At 31.2% G+C, this 19,066-nt stretch overlaps 1 protein-coding gene across 3 annotated transcripts; it reads left to right on the top strand.

Moving 5' to 3' along the window:
* The first annotated feature begins 2,207 nt into the window (after nt 1–2,207).
* On the top strand, nt 2,208–15,289 carry LOC106677844 (mothers against decapentaplegic homolog 4). Of its 3 annotated transcripts, XM_014415997.2 has the most exons (16): nt 2,208–2,734; nt 2,819–2,923; nt 2,993–3,167; nt 4,551–4,700; nt 5,075–5,209; nt 5,771–5,914; nt 7,310–7,474; nt 9,369–9,609; nt 10,051–10,219; nt 10,807–10,945; nt 11,389–11,519; nt 11,739–11,878; nt 12,946–13,074; nt 14,228–14,686; nt 14,792–14,980; nt 15,232–15,289. In XM_014415997.2, the coding sequence occupies exons 1-12, from the start codon at nt 2,600–2,602 to the stop codon at nt 11,817–11,819; spliced, it is 1,770 nt and encodes a 589-aa protein (XP_014271483.1). In that variant the 5' UTR covers nt 2,208–2,599; the 3' UTR covers nt 11,820–11,878; nt 12,946–13,074; nt 14,228–14,686; nt 14,792–14,980; nt 15,232–15,289. The 3 variants fall into 3 exon arrangements, with proteins under 3 accessions (XP_014271483.1, XP_014271482.1, XP_066906530.1); XM_014415996.2 differs by lacking the exon at nt 14,228–14,686; XM_067050429.1 differs by lacking the exons at nt 14,228–14,686; nt 14,792–14,980.
* The last annotated feature ends 3,777 nt before the right edge of the window (nt 15,290–19,066 follow it).

The raw sequence follows: 19,066 nt of genomic DNA, 5'->3' as shown, positions 1-19,066 counted from the left end.
TCTGTTGCTTATTTTGATAGATTCAAAAAAAGTAGTTATTTTAATCATGTTTTTATTGCAAAAAATTAAATAATTATTTGTAGACGCAGGATTCGACAAAAAAATCAGGTAAAGTCATTTTTCGTCTTTTTTTGGCTGCAGGAGGCTGTAAAAAAACAATCAGACAATTTGGTGGACCGCGGGAATAAATAGGAAAATTATAGAAAGAATGACCCATATTAGAAAATAATGAACTTATAGAACTAATTTTAGTCTTATGTCGTAAAATATTTGATTGACATTAAATAAGAATAAGATAAGCTTTTAGGCACATTGTTTTGGAGTTATTTATCATTGCATTTTTAGTCTATCGCACTAGTCCCATAGATCTTACGAAGCGTAGTGCGGTCTTTATCTTTTGGTAGTAGTTTCTAAACATTTTTCACCGCAGCATCGTTGTTTTAAAAACATTTGGCGGCTCCAATGTTAATCCAGACAGATTGTGGTACAATTATCATTTAAGCTATTAAATAAGAAGAAAAACCAGAAAGACATTGGAAATGAAATGCTGGAATAAAACACAAGTATCTTAGATTCAAGCAATAATTCGTAGAACATTTTTAAAGTATGGATTTATTCTAAAACCTAAATGTCTACCAGTAGTGAATTTTTCATAGGTAAGATGATAATTTAATCGGTTTTAAAATGGATTCGACTTATAGTGAGGTGTAGATAGTTGACCGTAGATTGGAATGGTTTGTCGGGGGGTGCGGTCAGTAAAGAACAACATAAATAAACAAAACAATATTTATTTATTCATGTTGTTCTTTGCTGACCGCACTCAAATTCAAAATTCAAATTATTGGGTAAATTTCAGTTAACTGTTACGAATAGGGAATGTGATGACCGTGCGAGTTGGGGTTGGGTCCAAGAGCGCACGGTTCGAAACGTTCTTGGTTTGATTCCCACCTGAAGCAGTAAATGTTTTTTCTTGGCGGTCCCGAAAAGTGAATCTGGTCACTATTAAGTAGTAACCTACAGTTAGCCGCCAGTGATTACCACCAGAGGCTGGTACTAGTAAGAATATTGGCATTTGACAAAAATAATAAGCATATCTGTTCTAACACAACAATATTGATGAAATTTCAATTTCTTAAACTAAAAGGTATTAATTTTAAGTTTTAGTCAATCTTCAAGTAAATTGTTTTACCATAATTGTAGTTCGAAGTAGGGTTTTAAATTTCAAAATTCCTAACTTTTTAGGTTTTCAAATTGTTGGAGAGACTATGATACCTCCTACCCTTTCTCCGCCGCCCTCTCCCGGAGCAATTGAGGGTAAACCTTCCGACAGCTCCCTTACCCCATCACAGTCCCCTTACCCCAATCACAGCCCCCCTACCAGAACTCCGTCCTTCGGCGGATTATCCGGGACACATCATTGCAGAGGGCCAAAAACTCCATTATCTACCAAGAATTCCAGCTTCCCTCTATGCCGGAGTATATAGGCAGGAGGCATATCGAATTCTTTGATGGACAGAAGGCCTGTGCCAACCCGTTCTTCCGGGAAATCGGCCCTTCAACAAGACCTGGGAGTTGCTAAGTACGGTCCCCGACGTACTTCGGGCTCTGGAGTCTGAAATCAGACCATCACCACCACCAGCCGGAATGGTCCCTGCCCATTCTTTGTAAGTCCCCCCAGATATTATGCTACGATTGTAAACCCGCCTTCAGCCGACTCTGTAAATCTTTCTTAAATTGCCATGCGGGAAAATAAGATTAATTTTAATATATGTATATATATTCTCTATTTTATATTGATGTGCTTCTAAATAAAAACGGAGAGTAAGAAAAAACAATCCAAACTAAGGGGGTCTCGCAAGGTCTAGATTCCCTAATATATTTTTTGCAATGCAGTTTTTTATTTTTTAGCTCGTTCATTGACCTAATCGTTTTACGAATTTAAGTAATATTGTACTAATTAATATCAAATGTATTTTCGTAGATTAGATATTGAAATAGTTAATACATGGTAATATAGTGATCAAATTTGTAAATACTAATTATACTAACCAAATATTTTAGATTTGTTCCAGACTATAAATTTTATATATGTTTCAGTATTAGTCTTGTTTTTAGTTGGTTATATTAATATAAAAATGAGATTTTATAATTTATGATTAAAGGTGGTGGATTGAAGGGAAAATTGGGATGGGTTTATGGGGGAAAAAGATGGCTGAGTCTGGCTACTCTTGTCAGTACTGTCAGTTCGTTCTCGGTAATGTTGTATTTGTTACGGAGGATTACTTGTCTATTTATATAGTTTTCTCTTGTGGTAAACTGTGTTATGAATATTTCCATTAAGTTTGGGATTTAATTTATTTCTTTGCTTCTGGGTTGTTAATTTTTGGTTATTCTATATTTATATTTATTTTTTCTTAACCATCTTCATTAATTGAATCCATTGTAAATACGGAATTGATCGATGATAATAACCTGAAAATGTCTTTCTGTATTGGCTTCTATTCTGTTTATCAGTTTCATAAACCAGATTTGTAGTTTGTTTTGGTGGTTCAACCCAGATGCTCTTTAATCTGTTAACTATTATTTTGGTACCAAGGAAATGACTGTTACTAGTACACCTACTTCAGCAGATGCTTGTTTAAGCATTGTCCACAGTCTTATGTGTCATCGACAAGGAGGTGAATCAGAAGGATTTGCTAAGCGTGCTATAGAAAGTTTGGTTAAAAAACTGAAGGTTTGTTACTGATGTTAATAAAAAATAAGTGAGTGTTAATACTATTTTCATTTATTTTTAATGATTTGTTTAAATAATATTTAGGAAAAAAGAGATGAACTTGACAGTTTGATTACTGCTATCACAACCAATGGTTCTCATCATAGTAAATGTGTTACCATCCAAAGAACATTGGATGGAAGACTTCAGGTTAGTTGAGAAAAATAGGTATTCCGTTAATGTGTGTCATACAATTTTTCAATTTGGTTGTTCTTCTAGGTTGCTGGGAGAAAAGGTTTTCCCCATGTGATATATGCTAGGATATGGCGATGGCCAGACCTTCATAAGAATGAATTGAAACATGTCAAATATTGCCAGTTTGCTTTTGATCTCAAGTGTGATTCTGTTTGTGTCAACCCTTACCACTATGAAAGAGTAGTATCTCCTGGCATAGGTATGTTAGTAATCAGTTTGATTTAGTCGGATGTATATAAGGAATATAGATGTATAAGGAATGTAGAAATGTTTTTCAAAATTTGCATCAAATTCTTTATGATATTAATCAGGGCCCTGTATCATAATGAAAGCTAATAGTATTAGTTCAAAATACAAGTATAGAAACGATGTGTTAATTCCACTAATACTTAATTTTTTTCATAATAGGGAGGACTATTAGTGATATTACTGGAGTTAAAAAGTACTAAAGTACAGGTTACTATTGTACAAGTCAGTGTAATTGTATTAAGTTAAATCGACAAGACTAATAGTATTAGTTTGTACTTTATTATGAAACAGGACCCAGGTAGTGCTTCTGAACAAAGATTAGGAACATACTGAAAGGTGAACTCAGTAACTGATTGGTCCTTGTAGAGGCTGTTGGGGACATTTGTGTAAGATGTTGAGACAAACCTGTCTATTTTCCTGCATTGCCATAGGAGAATGACGGCAAAGAATCATAGTTGTAGATTGTTACTACTTCGTAAATCAAGGATGCAAACTGTGCAAATGATGGACATAGGCAAATGACAGCAAAGTATCATAGTTGTAGGTCGCAATCTCCTCATAAGCCGTGGTGCAGACCGTGGAGATGATAGCCATAGAACTATGGCTAAGTATCATGGTTGTAGATTGCAGTCTTATCGTGAGCAGACAAAGTGTGATTCATAATACAATAAGTGCTGGTAGTTGTTGAGGTATCTGGAGTTGTTTAAACATTTGATGCTGCCGATAGTCTTTTGTTATAAACATCTGAGCTGTTAATTCCTTATTAAAGATAGTGTAGTTCTATATTCATATTTACAAAATAACATTTTACATTACATTTTTGTTATGAAGTAATGTATACTATAGCGTAGCTATAAAGACGATAATGTTTTTAGCCTATTCATAGTCAGTTTTGAGCATACAGCTTAGTTGATTTTTCTAATTACTTAATGTTTTTAAACAATTTAAGCTCAAAATGAACAAATATTTTATTTATAATTTGATTACTTGTTGATTTCATATCACATTATATAAATTTTTAAGATATAAATTGTCATTATTTGAAAACCACCTAAAATGATAACATTAACATAATTTAATTTAAAAAAAACAAAAAAAAAAAAACTAATACACTGAAAGAAGTACTGCAAGGGATGAAACGTACTTGCATATCTACTTAGATTAAGGTGCTAACTTTCCTTAACTCATCTGTTTCTTAATCAGTTACCTTCTATTCTTGCCTTCAATCTAAACTTTAGTTGTTTTCTTTTCTTTTTTATTATTTTATTCAATTAAATTTTTTTTTTTTTTTACTTGTGTAAAATATATTTATAATTTCAATTTTTGTTCCTAGATTTGTCAGGTTTAAGCCTACAGTCAGGTCCTAGTCGAGCAGTGAAGGATGAGTACAGTGTTGTACCTGGTACAGCTGAAGTTGATGATCAAGTTACAGTACAGCACCATGCTCCACAGCCCATTCAGTTCCATCCGCAGCCTATTCATGGTATGTTTTAAAGATTTTTTCTTTTCTATGTGTTTTATCAGCTTTATTTGATGTCTTGTCTTTTTCAATATTTATCAGGCCAGTTTTATTTTTTAAATGCAGTATGGTATCATCATATAGCCATTTTCAAAAAATTATCTGCTATGAATATGAATATCTGTTTGGAATGAAAGTGTTGTATTACATTTGTTATAGTATTTTTAGCACTGTTTTGTACTTTAAGCTCTTGCAATTTATCTTTTTTTTTATTTTCCTATTTTCATTAAACGTTTGGCTTCCCTAAGTCTTTATTTATTTTTTACTTCTGACTAGCAATCTTTTTTTTTTTTTTTTTTTTTATTGCACTTGTTTTGTGGTTGATGACGATCGTGTAGGTTCAGTTTGTGTTGGTGGTGAAGGAAGGAGTTATCTAAGCAATAAATTGGAGGGAAGGCAACTGCCAAGGGGTGTAGTAGAACAATCCAGGTCTCCTTGGAGCCAACAGGCTTCACCACCACAAAATTTGCATAGTGAGTGTTTATATTATTTATTTTTTCATGTTATGCTTATTATTATCAGTTTATTTTTTTCAAGTATGTATGTTGCTTACAATTATTTTGGAATAATATTTTGACATGGTGATTGACTATAAAGGTGAGAGTATTTTTAATTCCAAAAAAATAAAATGTAGTTTTAATATTTATGATTAAATAATAAAATTAGAATTTTTCGTGCAATTGTGACAAGCCCAGTGGCATAAGAGCAAATATAAGCATCATTAAGAAAAATAGATTTCCTAATAAACCATAATTTTCCAATTTATAGAATATATATTTTTGACTTGAGACAACATAAAAACATATTATTCCTACCCTTGAAAACAAAAACGGGTTGGTTAAGGTCAAACCTTTAGTCTCTTGGGGAGTAGTTTTAAACTATCTCACAGATCATTTTTTTGTTTTTGTTTTGTAATATTACATTTTCCCTTTGTGGTTTAGACTCCCTTTATTGTTCTGATAATGATTCTATATTTAGTGGACCTTTTAGTATTTATTTAGGTTTTAAAAATATATAGCTATTTAATATTACAGGAAACAATAATCCAGGAGGTGGGAGCACTTTGGTGACCAGTACTACTCCTGCTCTTGTATCTCCTACTGATTCTCAAATGGCCCAGCCAGCATTTTATTCACCCATGTCACAATCTTCTATAGACACTCCCGGAAGTCCAGTCAGTAAGTAATATAGGAATTTTATTCTTAATTTAAGTAAAAATATGTAATTTTTATGTAAATACAAACAAATTTTTTTCCCCTTGATAGTATATAATAAAATTTAAGATGTGATGGATGACCTTGAGGAACGGTTCTTCCTCTGTTGAATTCTATCATTCCCTCTTAATCTCCCTGTTTTTAAAACAGTTCTATAAAGACTGAACCCTAGACCCCTTAAAGTTGTTGCAATGATGTTTTTGTTTTTTTTTAATTTTTAATAAAAAATTATAGTTTCAAAATTTTATAAACCCTGGGTGCATGCAAAAAAAAAAAATAAATGATCTCATAATGGTCATAATAAAGATTATTTGAGTACCTCAGTTACAAACATGGTCTATTTTGATGAAAAAATGAATTAGACATTGTTTCCATCCGGTGGCTTTACTCTCTCTCCAATATTAAAGCTCTTTCATTAAAAAGCCCTATCGAAAGTAGTGAAGCTCTGTAGTCAAATTTATATTAAGGCATAACCAATCGAACCGTTCTTTCAATTTTGACCATAATTTTCAGGGATTATGTAGCCTAGTTGGTCTATCCCACATCGATTTTATCAGATTTGGCTGACTATGTTTATTACACTTATTTTCTCAGCAGACCTATTTCTCGTAAATGACTCGTCCAACTTCGGAAGGCCCTAATCAGGAAGAAAGTTGAGTATTAGTGAGAAAAGAGTCCTGTATTAATTTCATATAATTCCATCCTATACTTTTCTTAATCATGCACAAAGCTATTTTTCTTGACATTCAAACATGGCTCCTCACAGATTAAATTTATGAAATATAAATATAATACATTCTATTCTTAAACCTTGAAGTACAGATAATTAGGAAGATTGTTGACTGAAAGTGCGTCATATACAAAAGGAACATGGTCTGGCTGAGGAAGAAGTCAAAATAACTCAAAGAGTAAATAAACTATTTATTGTGAACCAATATATTTTTTATATATAGATAATTATGTACCTACCTATTCTGTAGTTATGGTGAGAAAGCTATACTGATCTATGGCCCGTGGTAAAAGTTTTTTAATTATCTTAAATTGATGTAATAAAATATTTTAATATGCATTATATTTATTATATTAACATACATATCAGCTATATATTAAGCTTTATATTGCATCTTAATTTTTAACTAATATACGACAAATTAATATCAGAAACCTTTTTCTTTTAAACACTTGATTAATTATTGGTGTCTTAGTTGCAACTAGGTAAAAAAATCATGCATAAATCATACTATCTGGTTCTTCACATATTGTGTATTTATTTAGTAGCTATTTCATATCTTTTTGAAAAGTACATCTTTATAGCTTAATTTTGTTTATTTTTTAATTAAAACTTTTCTATTTGTTCAGTAAATGATACTGCTAATGTACAAAGAACTAATTCTCAAAGCCCTGGGCCAACACAGAGTGAGGGGTACGCGAGTCCTACCCAGCAAGCAGCATGGAGCGGTTATACTCTTACTTATACTCAGAGTATGCAACCACCTCCACACCAACCTCTTCAAAATGCATACTGTAAGCAATGGAGTTTCCTAATTATATGTTATACTATAATCATAAATAAGAATTTTTCCTGTTCAAAAGACCTTATAATAACTAAGAACTAGTACTTCTTTATTACCGAAAATGGTGAAGCCAAAAACAGGGTAATGTTAGAGCTGTCATATAACCTGGTCATTTTATAAGTGGTTTTTTAACTGAACTTCACTAACGATTTTTATATTTGATGTCTTAAATTACTCAGTAATATCCCATGAGTGTTTTCAAACAATTAGAGCTCAAATACTGACAAAAATATTTTGTACTAAATATTAAATAGTGTATTTCATAACCTACTTAAATGGCCAGTGGCTGCTGTGGAAACCAACTGCAATGTGCAGTAGTATCTTTCATGTTTTTACTTGAGGCCCTCATACACGGTTAATATCATCAATATAATGACCCCTTTATATTGTATATTGTAGCAATAATTCTGACAGGTGTGCTATACCTCGTTCAATAATATTGGTCTTTTAAGGTGACAGTTGGTTTCATATGATGATTCTCCACAACCCTAAGGTTTTATAGTCAATCTTAGGCATATCTTTAATTTAAATTAGACATTAAATGGTTAAAGAGCATTTTTACCACTACAAAGTGTTATTATTTAAGTTAAGGAAGTGTATATATTTGTAGATAACTAATATTTGGATGTTAAATAACATTTAGTTTATTATTGCAATACATAAACACTATAGTTATTTATTAATAACTTTGGCATCATTAATAATTTTGTCTCATTGTTAATAGCTTTAAGTAGATCACTTTCATCGAGTTATCCTTGTTATTCTACTTTAATGTAAAAAAAAATACACTAAACTTGGGAGATCTTGGTGAGTCTTTGTCAAAGGAGATTAAATATTGGGGCAGAAAATCATTCATATCAAATTTAAACAAATTAAATAAAAAGAAAAATAACTTTATTCTTTGAAACCAACATGAGCATGACACAGGAGGGTACAGATTTACAAGTAAGTAGTATTGTAAACATTGAAAAGACACAAGGGCTTACATTACATTGAATCGTATAATGAATAATGATGCATACCCTTGAGGGTGTATGATAACAAACTCCATGATTCCATAAACAAGTAGCATATTCAAACCTAACATAAATACACATTGTTCACACTTCTGAACTAGTAGGTTTTATAAAAGACACTTAGCTTCTTCTAGATTTTAAGTTGCGATACCACTAAAATATTGATACTCCTTTCAATACAATACTTTCACTAATGTGTTTATATCCGATGCACATTAATCCGAATTCTAGTCAAGTAATATCGAATATAGTATAAAATGCTAATTTAAAAACCTGATTAAGGAAATAATCCTGCTCTGTACACCTATTTGTTTTAAGAGGCAAGAAATTATTGCATATCTCCTTAAACATTATAGTGGGTCATTACTGAAGTTGTCATCTATAAATAATGAAACGGTATAGTAATTGGGTACCTTCCACATTTGAAGGTACCTAGAAACCTAAAATTCAAACTCTTCTAAATAAAACATTAATGTACCTTCTGTATGTTCACACATACAGATGTAAGCTCTCTGTAATGTTACATTCACAGACAAATGAGAGGAATGTACTTGTAAGCATCCGTAGTGCATAGTGGACTACTATAGTAATGACTCACTAACTTGTTAAAGGAGATATGCAATAATGCCCCATCTGTTAAAACTGGTGTGTGAATAGGTGTGTAGGGCAGGGTTATTTCTGTAGTCCTTTTAATTTTATTTTTTTAATTAAATTGAAAAGAATTCATGTATAAAATAATTTTTTATCAAGAGACTATCTATCAAATAATAATTAAAATTAATATTTATTTGTGTATCTGTTATTTATATATTTTATTGTTATATTTAGGGAATCATGGAGTGGGATCTGAAATGGGAATAGGAGGTTTACTATCAAGTCAACCAGCCCCTGAGCATTGGTGTTCTATAGCTTACTTCGAACTTGATACGCAGGTTGGAGAGACTTTCAAAGTTTCCTCTACTTCACCTTGTGTTACTGTCGATGGCTATGTTGATCCTGAAGGAGCGAATAGATTTTGCCTTGGAGCCCTAAGTAATGTGCATCGTACAGAACAGAGTGAACGTACTAGGTAATGTATTCTTTCATTTTCTGGGGAAAAAAAAGTAATACAGTAAAATTTCATCATAGGGCCCACAGAATGAGCGCTATAAGTAGTAAAACATTATGACCAGGAAATTATTAATAGAAATTCTGAAATAAAATGTTAAAATTTAATTTATGTATATTTAAAAAAAAATACTTAAATGTAGATTCTTGATAATTCTTTAAAAATATAATTTTATAATTGATTGATTAATTTTAACGTTACATCGTTTTTCATCCAAAAAAATTTTCGGAACATGAAAAATGTGCCAATCATCTAAAATCCATTCACAATATTTGTTGACTTATTCAGTTTCATTCTCTTGTCATAAAAATTGTATACCTTCAAAAATACAATCTTTATTCTTGGTATTCTTCCATCTACGCTAAGTAAAATACTTAATTGAAAGTGACCTAAATTTTATAGGTTGCACATTGGTAAAGGTGTTCAACTCGATCTGAGGGGTGAAGGAGACGTGTGGTTAAGGTGTCTCTCCGATCATTCTGTCTTTGTGCAGTCCTACTATCTTGATCGGGAAGCAGGAAGATCACCTGGAGATGCAGTTCACAAGATTTATCCATCTGCATATATCAAGGTTATTTAATTTATTTTATCTTGTTATATTATTCTTTTAATTCCCTCCCCCCCTAGAGATTATTAATTTTAAATCAAGTAAAATTGGAAACTGTGCAAGCTTTCTTTTTTCTTTTTGAGTAAATCAAGTTTAATTATTCGAGCAGTTAATGGATTATCAATTAAATATGTTTTTTCCAAATTAACTTCAAATACAAAATAAAACTCAACAATCAGAATTTTAACATTTTGAGAATATTGAAGTTACAGATTTGAAGACAATCAAAAGGATCCATTGATAGTATTAAAGTAAAAAACTACTAATCCTCACTTGAGCTGACATACTGAGTTAGTCTGAAAAATCTAAAATATAGTTTTTATGCTTAAAAGTTAAAAGTTTATCCTGTCTTGTTTCAACTTTCATTTGTAAGTTACCTTCAGATATTTTTATGACCTCCAATCAGAATGTCACATTGATTTTGTTTGTTTTCTAAATAGTTTTTTTTTTTGTAGAAAATTCATATGTGGTTTGTGGCTTTTATGCTTAAATGATTTTTGTGTTTGTCTGATTCCATTCTTATTAAAATTATTGATATTTATGTTAACTAGGTTTTCGATTTGAGGCAGTGTCATACCCAAATGCAACACCAAGCAGCTACAGCGCAAGCAGCCGCCGCAGCTCAAGCAGCAGCAGTTGCTGGCCACATTCCTGGGCCGCACAGTGTCGGAGGAATTGCTCCAGCAGTTAGTAAGTTGATTAGTTGTTCTATCAAAATAACCTTTAATTTGAAAATAGGGGTTTAGTAGTTGTCTCTTTTCAAACTAATGTTTCAAATTTAATCATTTTTATTAATGATAAAAATACAGAAAAAAGCTTTGTTTAAAAAAACACAGCAAAATTCCAGCTTTTCTCACTTACATCACATTCTTCCCAAATACAATGTTGTAATTGTTGCTACTGAAAATGGTTTTAGGCCAATTAATAGGTTTTGTTGTATACTTATTTTCAATACCACCATGTTTTCTTTTTTTCATACTGACTTAAGAATTGTAAATAAATCTTCAATCATTACATCGCTCACCACCATCTTGCTCTTGCAAATAATTAAATTAAATTTTGAATTTAACAATACTTCATTACTTATGTTAACTTATAGAAATCAATAAAGTTGTATTAATTTTATGTCCTAGGTTTAAGCTCTGCTGCTTGTATTGGAGTTGATGACTTGAGGAGGCTGTGTATTTTACGTTTAAGTTTCATTAAAGGATGGGGCCCTGATTACCCCAGAAGTTCAATAAAAGCTACTCCATGCTGGATTGAAGTGAGTGTTTTTCTTTATGATTATTGGGGGTAGATTTTTTTATCTTAGATAATGTTTTTCAATTAGTGTTTTAAATTAGCCGTGATATTGCTATTGATATATTTTAAGCAAGTAAATGTTTAATACTAATTGTAAGAAAGTTGCTTAACATTTGTTGTATTTATTGTAGTGGTCTTAACTGTTAACATCACAGACAATGTAAGTGAAAATTTATTTTAGGTTCATTTGCACCGAGCACTACAATTATTGGATGAAGTTCTTCATTCCATGCCCATTGATGGTCCTCGAGGAATGGACTAACATAGAAAAAATTGAAACCATAATTCCTGGATATGACTTTAAACACACAAATACCATTGGTAATTATGGTCTTATATTTCGAATATTTAATTTTATTCTTGTAGTGATAAGTAATAAAATTAAGAAAATGGATAAGACATTATCACAAATATGTACACTACCCTTCATTTGGTTTTTCTGTACTCTAAGCAAAAAACGGAATAGGTAAAAAGTTTAATAACTTTAGATAAAACAAGGTATCCGAGCTCAAAAGTTCTGTTTGAAAGAACTGGTAAAAACTTTCAAGAAACCAGAAAACCTATAACTATTTTTCACCTGACCTTTGCTGCCACCACTCGAAGGTAAACTTTTCCTACCAGCTCTTTTTTGTCTTTCACTGGCACTGGTGTGCTGGTATCAGCATCACGAAAATTTTAACATCAATGGAATAATGTTATCCACTAAGGAGCAAAGTAACAATGGTACAAAAAAAAAAAAAGATCAAATTCAACAATTTAAACAAATTATTATTTTTGAAAAAATTTGGTTAAATTTTAATTTTTTTTTTCTACATGTAAAAAGGAAGTTATAAACTATTTTATTGGGAACTGATCAATCTGGAGCAGGGCATGTAAAACAATAATTCTGTTTGACAGAAAAACATAGTTACTCGATAGGGCTACCCGTAGCTCAGTTAGTTAGGCCCAGTCTTTTCAATTTGAGATTGCTGGCGGTGCCGGTTCAAATCCGGCCTGGGGCGTTGACTTTGTGTTTTGAAACTTGACCCCAACATGTTTAGGCAGTATACTCCAATGGAAGTATTGGCTGAAAAAAAAAAAAAATTATTCGATATAGATTAATTACCATTTTCAAACAAATTTAATTACATTTCCAGTTAATTATAGAATATCAGAAAACAAAAGTATGCTATATTTTATTGAAAACCACCTCATACTGCAGAATGGAAAAAAACTTTCATGGTGATTGCTGGTACAAGCTATATTTGGTGGAATGGGGTTGAGGATTCATAGCATAAGGACTAGTATGGTCATGCTTAAATGCTATTAGAAAGAAACTAGTTTCTCTTGAATTTCTAACACAATTTTAGATATTGTATTATATACTTATTTATATATGAATATTATAGGGCATTGTATACGAGAATTGAAAATTCTCTTGAAGGTCTTCCTCCACGTTACAGGCTGAATAAGGTTTTGATGATTATTTCTACTTCTTCCATACTGAGGCATCCAGGCATCTAACTTTTGGATACCAGGTATAATGAGAATTTCATTGTCAATATAAATTAGTTAACACTGGGACTTAATAATAATCACAAATTAGCCTTCTCTGGGATTTTTATCTTACAGTTTTACATTATCGACTATTATGATGTTGCTTAATACTCACCTCTTGACTCAAAATTATTTTCCCATAAAAAAAAAGAATTTATAATATTGTGGTTATCTCTTTGTTTTAATATGTGAAAATATGATATTATTGTTACTAAAATCAAAAGATAGTATTGAAACGTTAAAACATTCTAAATGATCTTAACGAGAAAGATGAACCAAAGGTATGCTGATACCAAGTTAGTAATCCTGGGCTCTATTTTCATCAGCAGTAATATTGTTGACCATGGCAACTTGTAGTTATTGATCACCCCAAATGCACCTGTGGCCATCAACGCCCACCTGAATTGCTGCAGTGTCCACTTTGGAAACCTATCTCAGCTTTTATTTGGTTCAAGTAATGTTCCTAAATGGACTAATGTAATACACTATACAACCATCTAAACGATTAATGCTGAGATAAATCGAAGTGGCACAGAACTAGGTATCTAACAGATAAAACTTATTACTTCAAATTGACTAACAAATTAAGAGTAGAAATTAAAAATAACTGAAATTCAACTTGACTGAAAATCTCACAGTTGCCGACATTATGGTTGACCACAAAAAAGCTCCCAAAGTTCGATGAAGAAAAATCCCAGTTATTCAGTTAGCCCCTCAGAACTTTTAATCCACAAACTGTAGATGGGTGGTGATAAGATGTGTGTTACATTATTATGGGATAATTTATATTTATTTGTATTGTAAATGTAAATATTTCATGAAATCATTCAGTTCTTTCCAGAAACTTGAAAATCATAATTTACAAAACTTATAATCTATGCAGATTTGAAGTGTTGCTTCTTTCTTATATTCATAAAAAGAATAAACTGTTGTTTATTTTAAAATTACTAAACAAAAAAAAAAATATATGATTCCAACTCTTAAGTCTTGGGTGCAGTTCTAGGAAGTGATGCAGTCAGCATTCACTCTCAAACACAGCTTATTTTTACCCTAAAAGCAAAGTAGGGTCAGGTACTCACTCATTCTAACCTGTGTGACCCAATTGAGTTTCTTAATCCCAGTGTCATTTCGCAGATAATTAAAAACTTAGTCGGCAGGAAGGATAGGCACTGAATACGATGAATATAGTGATTATAAAACTTACTATCAAGGTGATGAATTAGCTCGCCTAGAAGAGGCCGGTTTTATGGAGCTTTCTTTTCCTCTCTACCTGGCCATTTCTAGCATGTAGGGTGATAATTATACAGGTTACGAACCTATTCTAGCCTGAGTGGGAAAATCGAGATTAATTCTGTGAGTCTGCCTTGAAAGAAATTTCAACCTATCCAGTCTGGATTTCAAGCTGTTTCACTTTTGACATGAGATTACTAAGGTGACTCATTTACACTCTTGGAAACCATTATTCATAAGCAACATCAGGTCGCATGGTCTCCCCGAAGTTGTGTTCTCTCAAGCCAAAAATTTCAGTCTGAAGACCGCACTGCACAGAGAAAGCGAATCCATATGGTCTTGTGGTCCCCAGTAAAAAATAATGTTAGTATAAATGTCCTACCTTGGTTATTATTACTAATTGCCATATATATGCTTAATTGGTAGTTATTAACAAAATAGTTAATATAAATGAATTGTCATTTTTAGGGGAAGAAACTATCAAAGTCATAAATGCCATTACAGGAAAAACTGAGTTGAGTGATAGTACTTTAGATTATATATGCTGACAATGGCTATTCAGGAAATTTTATCAATTTGATCTATCGAGCAATTATGAGTTTGGAAACAGTTCCAGAAGTTTCTATTGCTTTGGAAAATGCTGCTTCTAATTATAAAGTAATTTTTAATTTTATTAAGTTTATTAAAAATAACTATAGATTAATGTAAAATCCCAAAAATATTTTACGAATTGGTTAGTATTTTTGATTTAGTTAAAAGTGCAATACTAGCCGCTCTGATAGTTGCTTTGGAACACTACTCTTGTTCGTCTTATGCAATTATTAGAAAATCAATATATTTTAACAGTGATTGAAAGCAGAATATTTCTTTTATTTATATCTATTGAATAATATTATTTTGTCCATTAGGATGCTGATGAACACAAGTGGCTGCATTTCTTAAGATGTCTTGCATTAGGGTGAAAAAGCCAATAGCATAAGATAAATATGTAATTTAAACAAGTTAAGAAGCCCACAATTTTAAATCTTTAATCTAGTGTTTGTGTACTAACGGAGGCAAAGGAAGAAAGGCAAGGATGACAAGTAAATACCTCCTTTTCTTTTATCACATACCTCATTTCAGCTCTTATCAAGTATAAATGTAATTAAATTACTTTATTTACATGTTACCTGCCTTGACCTGTTATACAGGTTTACAACCTAAAGTTTGATTTAATAATTTTGGCTAATGAACCTGTGTTGAAACAGAAATGAAGATTTTATTCCTTCATTCACAATTTTTTTTGTAAATTCATGATATGTAATACAAGATTTGTAACACAAAAATGAAGAAAAGAGCACAACGGATCAACTTCCAATGCTTTTGTTATCAAAAGGAAATTAAAATATTCCAAAAAGACCACAATTTGAATTCGATATATTATAAAATATATTAATAATTGTTCATATGTATTCCAATAGCTTTTTATTTTCTTAAAATCCAGAAATTTATGTGTACATAATTGTTATCATCAAAATGAGAGAAAACTTATCTTTCTAATGGTACCTAGATATTTGAATTTGATCAAAGCTTGCACGAGTAATTAAGATTTCAAGTTGATTTAGGAATATCTGCTAAGAAATTTATTCACTCTGGCCAGTGAAAAAAGTTTTATTGGTTTCTTTTTGTCATACTGGTGTTATTAAATGAATAGATGAGTTTAAAAATAAAAAATTGATTGATAAACTTTCTTTATTAAAAACTATCTGCATATTTGGATTTGCCACCCCCAAAAACTGTTTATACACAAACTTCCAAAAAATTTCCTCACGTGTGGGAGAAAGTGAATTTATCTCCACATATTCCTAAATCAGTTTTAAAATTGTGTTACTCATGTATACTCTGACCTTGAAATATTTGAGTGATACTGATGGAAAGTTTGGTTTTCCATCATTCTGATGCTAACTATAAAGTCTTCATTTCCTGGTTTTGAAGGAAATAAAAAGTCATTTGAATATAATTAAACGATTATAAATAAATGGTCTTATATCTCAAATTCAGATTGATCTAGTAGGATACAATTTGTTGGGAACAGAATCCTAATCATCGAGTAGCCAATCTTATTTTTAGATGCTTAGTTACTTAGAGCCAAGCAAGTTATGAAAGGTCTGTATTACAAAGTTGGATGAATGTTAAGTTCTAATTTTATGACAAAATTAATGAAAGTTTTCAAAATCTTATTTTTTTTTAACAAATGGTATGTTTTACTGGTTTCTCCTATTGTCTTCTATCAACTGAATTGTTAACTTCATACAGCTAAAAAAATTGGCAACTTTCATTGTAATAATTTTAAAATTCGAGAAGCATTGTTCTGATTTTTTACTTGAGTTTGTATACATAAAATATAATTATAGTTTAAGTAAAATATTGATCTCATTATTTAAGGTCTGTATATTGTATAAAGTGTTGTAATAAAAATTATTGATTGTATAAAATCAATCCTCCTCATCCCTTCCTTCCCCATTACTATAGAAAAACTACGGAAAAGTAAATCTTTTACTTATATTTTACTGTTAAGTAATTAATATAATTGACTCACTTTGTTACTACTTTTATAATTTTAAAATTTAGTTGTAGTTTGTTTGTTATGTTTTTTTATTTTAAGCATAAAGTAACATCTTCTCAGATGTCATCTTTTTATTGTAAATGGAAACATTTTACTGCTAAATAAATATTTTAACAAAATATGAAGTACTGATTACTGATCTTAAAGCCTGATTATCCTTCATCCTTAACAGTAACTAAAAGGTAAAAATTTAGTTGTTCGAATGCTATGTTCTAAAATGAGATGGTAGGAGAAAACTCCCCAGTCTTTATTAGTGCAGCATGTGCTAGATAACACTAATCAATTAATTTTTAGTTCCAGATCAAGTTATAACAAAACAATGTTGGTAAAAGTTAACAAATTAATTAAATTTTAAGATTGGTCATATTTGTAAATTTTCAGAGATATTGGACTAACTTGTGGATTAGAAATTTTGTGATCACTAAATCAGGGGAACAGTAACTATTAACATTTTTAATTTTTAACCAGAAACATGAATAAATGAAGAACCTAGTGGAGACAGGGACATAGACACATTGAAGCAATGCTCAAAGTTTCAAAGTCCATTTTTAATGGAAAATATGTTTGAGTGTCCACTATTCAGATCCTAAACATAGAATTACATTATATCCTAAAAGGCTAAGCAGATTACCTCCTCAAGTAGAATAAAAATACTATCATCATTTTTAGGAACCAATATTATTTGATTATAATTCATTACACCAAAAATATGGTGGTAAATACTTGTGAATGTTAGTGTAAGTTACAGAAGAAAAAATGTAAACCCTGTCTGGAATTCCATTAATTTTTTGAACAGGAAATGTAATAGCAGTGAGTACTTCATCACCTGTTCCATTTTCAACCATCAACATGAGCACTTGATTGGAAAGAAATAATAACTATTCCACTTTTCTTGTTCTACTATGGAGGTTAAAAATTAAAAAAATATCATTTTTCACTTCCCCACCATGTCCAACTCCCTAGATAAGTTGCTTTAAAAATTTCTTTTTGATCAACAATTGATTGTTTCAATTCACTAATTGATTTAGTCATTAATGACATGAGGATTCCATTTTAAAAAAAAATTGCCTCAGTAGTCAGTAAAAAATAAAATAAAAACTGTACCTTCAGACTTTTTCATTCACTCCATCATTTTAACATGTTTCAAAACCATAATTAAAGGTACACTTGTGGGGCATACTAGTGAAGGTACCATGTCACCAAGTAGGTAAGAATTTTTGCTACTAGAAATAATGGCTTTTTATTATTGTGATTTTTTCTAAAGTGAAATCTGTGGATTTTAAGATGACCCTACATGTTGAATGCTGTAACATACTCCCACCTTGTGTAAGATATTCCAAGTCTTCACTCCTAAGCTATAACAAAAATAGCTCTTGGAAATCTTTAATTTACCTGGATAAGTAATACTTTACAAAATGATTAAAGATCCAGCTTCAGACAGATTTAGATGGGAAAAGGCTAAAAGCAACAAACAACTCCTAAAATTATGCAGATCATTATGCCTCCTTTCTTTTATGAATGAAATCTTGGAAAGCTAACCACCGTTTATGGTTCCACAAAAGGGGAAAACCGCTGACGCTTTGGAGAGAGTATGCCTGGAGGTTGGACGAAGAGTGGAGCTTGAAGAAGAGCTGTTGCCTGCTACTATCTACTACCACGCTTTAGCCCCAGTGCAGGACGCCGATAGCGGAGCCTTTAAAAAAAAAAAGTTACGCTCTAACTACTGGATTTCACAAGTCCTACGGCCAAACTGCTTAGCTTTGGTAACGATGCCGACTTTCTATTTCATTTTCATTTCATAAGGACCAACACTGCTTTGAGAACGTGTTTGGGGAGTAAACTGAGACCGATGTCTTCCTCAAAACGAAAGAAGAGAACTGACGGATTCATCTGACAGCAAAATGATTCTTTACTGCCAAAACCCGTGTAGTCCTAAGATAAGACTGGGAGTATATAAATAATGAGATAGTAATAATTTCATCCAGTCCATAATTAAAAATAATGCTCTAAAATCTTTCTAATTTTCTAACAAGATTAAAATTTAATAAAACCATAAAGTATGTTCTGAGCTATTTAATGTGCTCTATTATTTGTTGAAGAGTTCTTTCGAACGCCTTCTTCTTCTTTTTATATTACAT

The sequence above is a fragment of the Halyomorpha halys genome, unplaced genomic scaffold (genome assembly GCF_000696795.3).
Source record: "Halyomorpha halys isolate HHAL.00 unplaced genomic scaffold, Hhal_1.1 Scaffold110.1, whole genome shotgun sequence".
NCBI classification, from domain to species: domain Eukaryota; kingdom Metazoa; phylum Arthropoda; class Insecta; order Hemiptera; family Pentatomidae; genus Halyomorpha; species Halyomorpha halys.
This window is presented reverse-complemented; position numbering and strand designations above follow the sequence as displayed.

Excerpts from the sequence above, each read along its gene's own strand:
- LOC106677844 (XM_067050429.1), top strand. The coding sequence starts at position 2,600 with ATGACTGTTACTAGTACACCTACTTCAGCAGATGCTTGTTTAAGCATT. Across the intron at positions 3,168-4,550 it reads AGTAGTATCTCCTGGCATAG|ATTTGTCAGGTTTAAGCCTA; the intron begins GTATGTTAGTAA and ends TTTTGTTCCTAG. Across the intron at positions 7,475-9,368 it reads ACCTCTTCAAAATGCATACT|GGAATCATGGAGTGGGATCT; the intron begins GTAAGCAATGGA and ends TGTTATATTTAG.